Source organism: Bos javanicus, chromosome 7 (assembly GCF_032452875.1).
Source record: "Bos javanicus breed banteng chromosome 7, ARS-OSU_banteng_1.0, whole genome shotgun sequence".
Taxonomy (NCBI): Eukaryota; Metazoa; Chordata; class Mammalia; order Artiodactyla; family Bovidae; genus Bos; species Bos javanicus.
In genome coordinates, this window is record NC_083874.1 from 74,755,145 (window position 1) to 74,764,169 (window position 9,025).

General features: G+C 38.8%; 1 protein-coding gene across 2 annotated transcripts in view; it reads left to right on the top strand.

The window, feature by feature from the left end:
* The window catches only part of LOC133251605 (hyaluronan mediated motility receptor-like), a 33,432-nt gene extending 25,345 nt beyond the window's left edge, over positions 1 to 8,087 (top strand). For both annotated transcript variants that reach the window (XM_061424259.1, XM_061424258.1), the window contains exons 13-18: positions 1,156 to 1,302; positions 1,562 to 1,714; positions 1,802 to 1,901; positions 2,729 to 2,905; positions 6,052 to 6,214; positions 7,155 to 8,087. In XM_061424259.1, the coding sequence (XP_061280243.1) occupies positions 1,156 to 1,302; positions 1,562 to 1,714; positions 1,802 to 1,901; positions 2,729 to 2,905; positions 6,052 to 6,214; positions 7,155 to 7,174 (760 nt within the window). In that variant the 3' untranslated portion in view covers positions 7,175 to 8,087. The remainder of the gene's footprint in view (positions 1 to 1,155; positions 1,303 to 1,561; positions 1,715 to 1,801; positions 1,902 to 2,728; positions 2,906 to 6,051; positions 6,215 to 7,154) is intronic.
* The last annotated feature ends 938 nt before the right edge of the window (positions 8,088 to 9,025 follow it).

Consider the following 9,025-nt stretch of genomic DNA (forward strand, 5'->3'; position numbering starts at 1 on the left):
GTCAGTGATGCCATCCAGCCATCTCATCCTCTGTTGTCCCCTTCTCCTCCTGCCCCCAATCCCTCCCAGCATCAGAGTCTTTTCCAATGAGTCAACTCTTCACATGAGGTGGCCAAAGTACTGGAGTTTCAGCTTTAGCATCATTCCTTCCAAAGAAATCCCAGGGCTGATCTCCTTCAGAATGGACTGGTTGGATCTCCTTGCAGTCCAAGGGACTCTCAAGGGTCTTCTCCAACACCACAGTTCAAAGGCATCAATTCTTTGGCGCTCAGCTTTCTTCACAGTCCAACTCTCGCATCCATACATGACCACTGGAAAAACCATAGCCTTGACTAGACGGACCTTTGTTGGCAAAGTAATGTCTCTGCTTTTGAATATGCTATCTAGGTTGGTCATAACTTTCCTTCCAAGGAGTAAGGGTCTTCTAATTTCATGGTTGCAGTCACCATCTGTAGTGATTTTGGAGCCCAGAAAAATAAAGTCTGACACTGTTTCCCCATCTATTTGCCATGAAGTGATGGGACCAGATGCCATGATCTTCGTTTTCTGAATGTTGAGCTTTAAGTCAACTTTTTCACTCTCCACTTTCACTTTCATCAAGAGGCTTTTTAGTTCTTCTTCACTTTCACACCTCAACTTAATTGTAAATTCCTCAGAAAAGCCTTTTTTGAATCATGAAGCAAAATGTAGGTTCTCCAGTTTTATCAGCTAACATGTTCTATAGTTTGCCTTTAAAACACTTAGAACAAAGTTAATTATGTAGTTATTTTTCCTTTTATTTTGAAACAACCTGAAGAGGCATTTTTTTCTATCACCCGCAAGATAATAAAGTATGACAGTAGGTAGAGGGATTGTGTGGGGTTTTTGTTTTGAGGTAATTTCCATGTTTGGTAGTTGATTTCTTTTTATCTTTGTTCATAGATTCCGCCCATACTAGGCACTTGACTCTTTTCTTTAAAGGAACTGCGTATGTCATATAAGTTCGTGTTTAGTATTAACTTGACTTCAAAACATTGAATTCTTACCTGTGCAAATGTGAAAATACATAAGGTTTTGTTTGTTTTACCTAAAAGTGTATAAAATATAAACCAATCAGCTATAGATTTGTCATGCATATGTTAGAAAAATCCTTTAACCTGTTTTTTAAAAAATAAGCTATAAAGCCTCAACAGCAAGTGAGCTAAAAGATCTTAAGGTGCAGAACGAATCACTTAAGGAAAAACTGGCCAAGGCTGAGCAAAGTGCAGAGGATGTCCGAGATCAAGTATTGGCCACTGAGAACTCAAATCAAGAATATGCAAGGTATGTAGGAGAAATAAAACCTACCCACACCTGTGGTCTTAGAACCATTAGGACAATTGGATGTTGCTGCAAGCCAGCTACTAAGTGATGCAGAAAACTGTAGTCCCATGGCTTGCTTTGGGTGATCTTCAATGGTGAATTATGAATTTACACAGTTTAAAAAGTATAATTCTTAACAGTTCTTTGAGATTCTTTTTTTTAAAAAGGTAATTTAAATGGCTATAACTTTCTTAATGGACTCTTCTCTCTCAAACCCAAGGATGCTTCTAGATCTGCAGACCAAATCAGCACTTAAAGAAGCAGAAATGAAAGAAATTACAGTTTCTTCTCTTAAAAGAATATCTGATTTGCAGAACCAACTCAAGCAACAAAGCGAAGACTTTAAGAAACAACTGGAAGAGGAAGAAGCAAGGTAATCTAGGTTGAAAACTAAAATGCCATGCGTCTCAAGTTATTTTTTCTAGTATACTGTGGTTTTTAATTTAATTTTCCCTTACAGAAAAGCTGGAAAAGAAAACTCAATAGCAGAATTAACTGAGGAAATGAATAAGTGGCGTCTCCTCTATGAAGAATTATATAATAAGACGAAGCCTTTTCAGGTCTGTTAATTAGGACTTAACTTATTTGTATTTGAGAATTCATATTGTTCCGTTTCACAGTCATGGCAGTGACATGGTTCTTCTGAAAGATCATTTTGCTGCCAGTTTAACTTCCTATTACAGAAGGTTTATTATAGATGTTACTACATTATTATGCATACATTTTTAATATAGGCTTTATAGGCTTAAATATTACCCCTTAATGAGGTTCTTAAAAGTTAATACCTTAGAAGGCTCTCCTGATACGAACTTTTGATAATCTATGTAAATTTATGACACTTATTTTTTTATGATCTTTCTCAATGTTCCTCTAATTAACGCTTAAAGGATAAATGCAAATCTGGGTACTTAGAGTCAGAAGACAGTATTGGTTATAATATGTTGTGGTAATACAGATTAGCCCAGCTAGCAGGTCTTTTCATTTTTTCTTTCTTTCTGTTTCATTGATCTTTGAAATGAAAAATAACTTTTTATTTTAAAAAAAGACAATTTATGGAGAGCCCTAAGAGTAAGTCAATATAATATATTTTTGTTTTTTGCCTTTTTTGTTGTTGTGGTTGTTGAGTTTCTTGTTTAAATATTTATTTACTTATTTGGCTGCACCGGGTCTTAATTGCAGCATGTGGGATCTAGTTCCCCAACCAGGGATCAAACCTGGCTCCCCTGCATTGGGAGCCTGCAGTCTTCTGCAGTCTTAGCCACTGGACCACCAGGGAAGTCCTGTCTTGCCTTTTTACTTTCTTTCATTTTATTTTCCTTGTAGTTAATACGAGTTAAGTAGGATTTAATAGTTTTAAGTCCTAACTTTACAAAATAATCTTTTTCAGCTACAACTGGATGCATTTGAAGCAGAGAAACAGGCTTTGTTGAATGAACATGGTGCGGCTCAGGAACAACTAAATAATCTAAGAGATTCGTATGCCAAATTATTGGGTCATCAGAATCTAAAGCAGAAAATCAAGCATGTTGTGAAATTGAAAGATGAAAATAGCAATCTCAAATCGGTTTGTAAAGTCACGTTTACTTTTGTTGATATTGGGGTGGGTGGTTTTTCTTTGATCAGGGTAATACTGACTTCATAAAATGAGTTGGCAAGTGTTTCACCTTTTCTATTTATGGAATAGTTCGTGAATTATTGATATTAATTCTTTACTGAATGTGTAGTGGAATTCAGTGGTGAAGGCATCTGGACCTGGACTTTTCTCTGTGGATGGTTTTTGATCAATAATTTAATCTCTTCACTTGTTATAACAGGTCTATTCAGATTGACTATTTCAACTCAAAACCTATGGGGTGCAGCAAAAGCAGTTCTTACAGGGAAGTTTATAGCAATACAGTCCTACCTCGGATTGACTATTTCTTCTTGAGACACTTTCAGTAGTTTGTGTCTTTCTAGGAATATGTCCATTTCATTTTCTGATGTGTTGATTCACAACTGTGTGCCATATTCCCTTACATTCCTTTTTATTTTGATAATATCAGTAGCAATGGCCCCTCTTTCATTTCTGTTTGTAGGAATTTGAGTCTACTCCCTTTTTTTTTTAAGTTCCTTCACTTCAAATGTTTATAATGGCTTTAAACCCTTTTTTGGATAAATTTGATATTGGGTTACTCTCTTGGGCAGTTGTTGCCTGCTTTTCCCCAGTATATAAATCATGCTTTCCTGTTTGCGTACTTTGTAATTTTTCGGTTAGAAAATGGATGTTTTAGACAATATATTGTAGCACCTCTGGGTACTGCCGTCCCCTTGCAAGTATGTTGTTATTTTCTTTTTTAGTGAAGTCTGTTCGTCCTCCCCATCCCCCACTAGTTTGTGCCTCTGATGTTGCTTCTGAGGGAGGTTCAGTTTGGGGTGTATACACAGTCACCCTGAGATGACGCTGGTTTGGGTAAGGCTGCCTCCTTCTCTCCCTGATCACACATAGTTGCTGGCTTATCCCCCTGTTATTTTCAACATTGCCCCAGGTCATAAATTCCTCTACAGATTCAGTTCAGTTCAGTCTCTCAGTCGTGTCCGACTCTTTGCGACCCCATGAGTCAAGGCACGCCAGGCCTCCCTGTCCATCACCAACTCCCAGAGTTCACTCAGACTCACATCCATCGAGTCAGTGATGCCATCCAGCCATCTCATCCTCTGTTGTCCCCTTCTCCTCCTGCCCCCAATCCCTCCCAGCATCAGAGTCTTTTCCAATGAGTCAACTCTTCACATGAGGTGGCCAAAGTACTGGAGTTTCAGCTTTAGCATCATTCCTTCCAAAGAAATCCCAGGGCTGATCTCCTTCAGAATGGACTGGTTGGATTTCCTTGCAGTCCAAGGGACTCTCAAGAGTCTTCTCCAACACCACAGTTCAAAAGCATCAATACTTTGGTGCTCAGCTTTCTTCACAGGCCAACTCTCACATCCATACATGACCACAGGAAAAACCATAGCCTTGACTAGACGAACCTTTGTTGGCAAAGTAATGTCTCTGCTTTTGAATATGCTATCTAGGTTGGTCATAACTTTCCTTCCAAGGAATAAGCGCCTTTTAATTTCATGGCTGCAGTCACCATCTTCAGTGATTTTGGAGCCCCCAAAAATAAAGTCTGACACTGTTTCCACTGTTTCCGCATCTATTTGCCATGAAGTGATGGGACCAGATGCCATGATCTTCGTTTTCTGAATGTTGAGCTTTAAGCCAACTTTTTCACTCTCCTCTTTCACCTTCATCAAGAGGCTTTTTAGTTCCTCTTCACTTTCTGCCATAAGGGTGGTGTCATCTGCATATCTGAGGTTATTGATATTTCTCCTGGCAATCTTGATTCCAGCTTGTGCTTCTTCCAGTCCAGCATTTCTCATGATGTACTCTGCATAGAAGTTAAATAAGCAGGGTGACAATATACAGCCTTGACGTACTCCTTTTCCTATTTGGAACCAGCCTGTTGTTCCATGTCCAGTTCTAACTCTACAGATTAATCCAATCTAATTCTGGTTCCTTTGTTGGAACTGTGTTTTAGGTCAGTGATTGGCTTTGTTCTGGCTACAGGAGGGCTCCTCCCACCTGTCTTATTCAACACTTCTCTTCTACAAACTAGTCAGCTTACAGTTTAGCCCAGTTTTTAATCACTTCCCATTCCCTTGCACCACACAGCCTCTACTGTTCTTAAGGGCACCCTTCAGCTTGAAGTGCTCTAAGCTCTGTTGTAAGTGAAGTCACTATCTCTGGGAATAAATTAGGAGCTCTGTGTTCTCCTCCTAGTCATAATTTCTGAGACAAGGCTTCAGATCTGGATTTGGGAACAATGGCAAGCTTTCCTCTGAGTGACACCTATGTCCCTGTAGCTGGATGTTTAGTAGACTTGGGGAGAGGGAGATGAGCAATCTGAGGGTCTCTCACTTTGCCTCTGTTGGCTTGACCATCATCTCATGAGCCAGGTAAAGGGTGATCAGGGTCTGGGTATTTTCAGCACTCTGCACCTTGGTTTCTTGAAAGAAAAGACCTACACACACACCTCTCAGCCACATTTTCTGTGGTTCAGATCAAGGAAGAGGCTAGGGGCAAGATGAGAGATGCTGACATCCTGCTCCTCTTGGCAGGAGAAGCCTCTGACTGGGAGCAGGGAGAGGAAGGAACCCTCTGCTCCGGTCTGCAGAGGTCTGATGTGGAGTCTCTGCTTTGCTAAGCAAGGACTAGGGTGAGAGGGAACAGGATTGGTTCAAACACAACAGGACATTGCCTTTTTTAAAAAACAAAAAGCACTTTTGTGGATCTGCTTGAATTGTTTCTTCACTTGCTATTTTACCTTAAGGCTATTTATAGAGGCTTTAAGTAGTTGCTTTTTTGGTAATTTTTTATGTCACTAGGGAGCAAGTCATCAGAGCTTCTCATGCTGTCTCTCCAGTAGTGAATCTCAGCATTTAATTTGGTATTGAACTTTTATCAGAAATACAACTTTGTACCTATAGAGGGACAGGAAGATTTAAATAACTTGTTATCTTCTTTGTCATAGTTGTTCATTTTGTAATTTATAGTCTGAAAGCCTGTATGCAGTAGGCTTTTGCCATCAAGGTTTGAAAAAAGAGCAACTGTGGAATTGTCAGTAATGTCGGTAGCACATTTCACCAACATGATCTATAATTATTTACGGACTGTATTTTTTCTTACGATAGGAGGTGTTAAAACTCCGTGCTCAGCTTACTAAAAGAAAACAAAGTGAAGCAAAACTTCAGGAGGAATTGAATAAAGTTCTGGGTATCAAACACTTTGATCCTTCAAAGGCTTTTCTTCATGAAAGTAAAGAAAATTTTGTTCCCAAAACTCCATTAAAAGAAGGTAAGAAATGAATAAACATACAGAACTGTCATCTTCCTTTGGATTTGCTTTCACAGCACTGAGCAAGTTATCTATCTTTATGAACTGTGAAAATCTGTTAACAGTTTCTGATATCTTATATCTTTCTTGAAAACTTGTCGTACTTCTTTCTCTATTTTTTTATATTTATTTACTTATTTGTTTGGCCATGTGGCTTAGTTGCAACACGCAGGATCTTTAGTTGTGGCATGCAAACTCTTAAGTTGCAGCATGTAGGATCTAGTTCCCTGACCAGGGATTGAACCCAGGGCCCCTGCGTAGGGAGTGTGGAGTCTTAGCCACTAGACCACTAGGGAAGTCCCCTTGTCTGCCATTTTTGCTCACACCCACTCCCTACCAGAAATAATCCCTCTATCACACCCTTGACATTTTGTAACCTAAACATCCAATTTGTAATTTTGGAGAAGTAGATTTTTGTTTTTTTCTTTTATTTTACTTATTCCCTTTATTTTTGGCTGCACTGGGTCTTTGTTGCCGCTCTTGGCCTTTCCCTAGTTGTGGTGAGTGGAGGCTACTCTTCACTGCGGTGTGAAGGTTTCTCATTGCGGTGGCTTCTTTTGTTGCGGAACACAGGCTCAGTAGTTGTGGCACACAGGCTTAGTTGCTCCTTGGCATATCGAATCTTCCTAGACCAGAGATTGAACCCGTGTCCCCTACACTGGCAAGTGGATATCTATCCACTATACTACTGGAGAAGTCCATTTTTCTCTCTCTCTTGACTACAATCTCTCTATCTTTGACAATAAACTGAAATTGGCTGAAATAGCAAATGAAGAAATATAAATAAAATGCAAGTATTGCTTCATCTTCCTTAGAGAAGGTAAACTGCTTTTTGTTCATAATGACCGATGCATTAGTTTTAATTTAGAAAACTAACACTGCTGTTTAATACTCCTTCCAGGCAATACAAACTGCTCCTGAGCTCTTAGTGGAGTTTCAAGAATCATGCAAGTAAACATCTGAAAAACCTGTTGAAGATTATTTTGTTCTTACTATTTTTTATTATTATTATTTTGCTTACTATTGTGTTTATAATATTTTTAATACTCTTATTTAATACTAACTTCCTGTCCTTACATAGGTGAAAGGAAGTTTGACCGTTTTTACCAGTGTTCTCTGACATTCTAGTTACAATAGTCAGTACTTCCTCCTTGATGCTCACCCTTATTATCTCATTCTTAATGTTCTGATGCTTTCCAGCTTTGCTCACTCATCCCATCAAATCAGTAGTCTTTTAAAAATCATTCTCATACTATCATTTCCCTATTCTGAAACCTTAGGTTTTTTTTAATTTGATGCTGAAGACCTTTTCTAGTCTGAATCTCTTATGCTAGGCTAAAATACCTTGGCTTGTTCTTGCCTCTACTTTAATTCTCCTAATAATGTTCATTCTGTCCCAACCATCATCCGTTTATCCAGTTCAAATAAGAAATAGAGGCAAGCTTTTTTCCATAGTTATCTCTTACCAAAGCCACTGAGTTGGTTAATAATTTGCAGATTTCTAGACCCCATCCCAGTCCTCTTAAATTACAATCTGTTTTGGTCTAGAAATCTGATTTTTTTTCTCATAAACAGCAGTTAATTCTAAGAAACTCAGCTTGTAACCTCTTTTTTGCCACACCACACACCAAGTGTGGAATCTTAGTTCCTGACTGGGGATCGAACCCATGCTTCCTGCATTGGAACCACGGAGTCATAACCACAGGACTGCTGGGGAAGTCGCTGCTCATAACCTCCTTAGAGAATTCGTCTAGCTGCTTAACATCTGTCTGATTCCTGGGTGTTTGATTAATATTTATGTATCATGAAATAAAATTACATGTTAAGTCACTGACCCAATTATACAACTTGTATTATATGAAATCACTTAATGCTTCTATTTAAGGTGCATTTATTGTCCCTGCCCTCCTCTCCCCATATTGTTTGCAGAACCACTAATGGTATTAATAGTATACTACTTAGAAAGTGGTCATTCTCCACCTAAAATACCTGATCTACACAGTTGGTATATTATAAGCCACCTTTTTGTCATGTTTCCCCATTGATGGACCAACAGCGACTATTTTAATTAGGATAACTTTTCTTAATAAATTATTTTATTAGATCTTAATACATAGTTAAGTTCAAAGGAAATGTAGAAATTAGAAAAACTGTCAAATAAAATGGAATCATTCAAGATTTCTGCTTTAGCCAAGATGAAGTAACATGGATCAGATTTATTGCTCCTCCCACCCTACACACACACACACACACACATGCATGCACGTGCACCCTAAAACTCTCCAAGAAAGACAAAATATATAAAAGAATGATTTTCATGATGTTAAACATTAAAAAAAAAAAAATCCCTAAGACATGGGGAAAATCAAGGTGAATCCTACAATTCATCCATGTTTACAGCCTTGAGAGAGTTTGCAAACATACATAAAAGGGAAACCCAGGCAAAGCCCAGCCAACTAACCGAGTTGAAAAGCCCGAAGTGAGATCTGCTGGGGAGACCAAAGATACTGGAGACTGCAGGACAGAGTACTGAAAGGACAAAATTGCAGGAGAGAATTGTGGAGATACACAAAGGGTCCCTCAAGGAATCACCTGCATACTGACTAGGTAGGCATATGAGGAAACTGCCTGAAGCCTGGGGAAGAACCATCCCCCAAAATTTAACAGTGCTCAAAGCTCACACAGGCTAGAAATACTGCCTGTTCCCACCAGCCTAACTTGAAAACCTCATGATTTATAGGGAACTGACTAGGATATGCAGAAGGGTTCAGT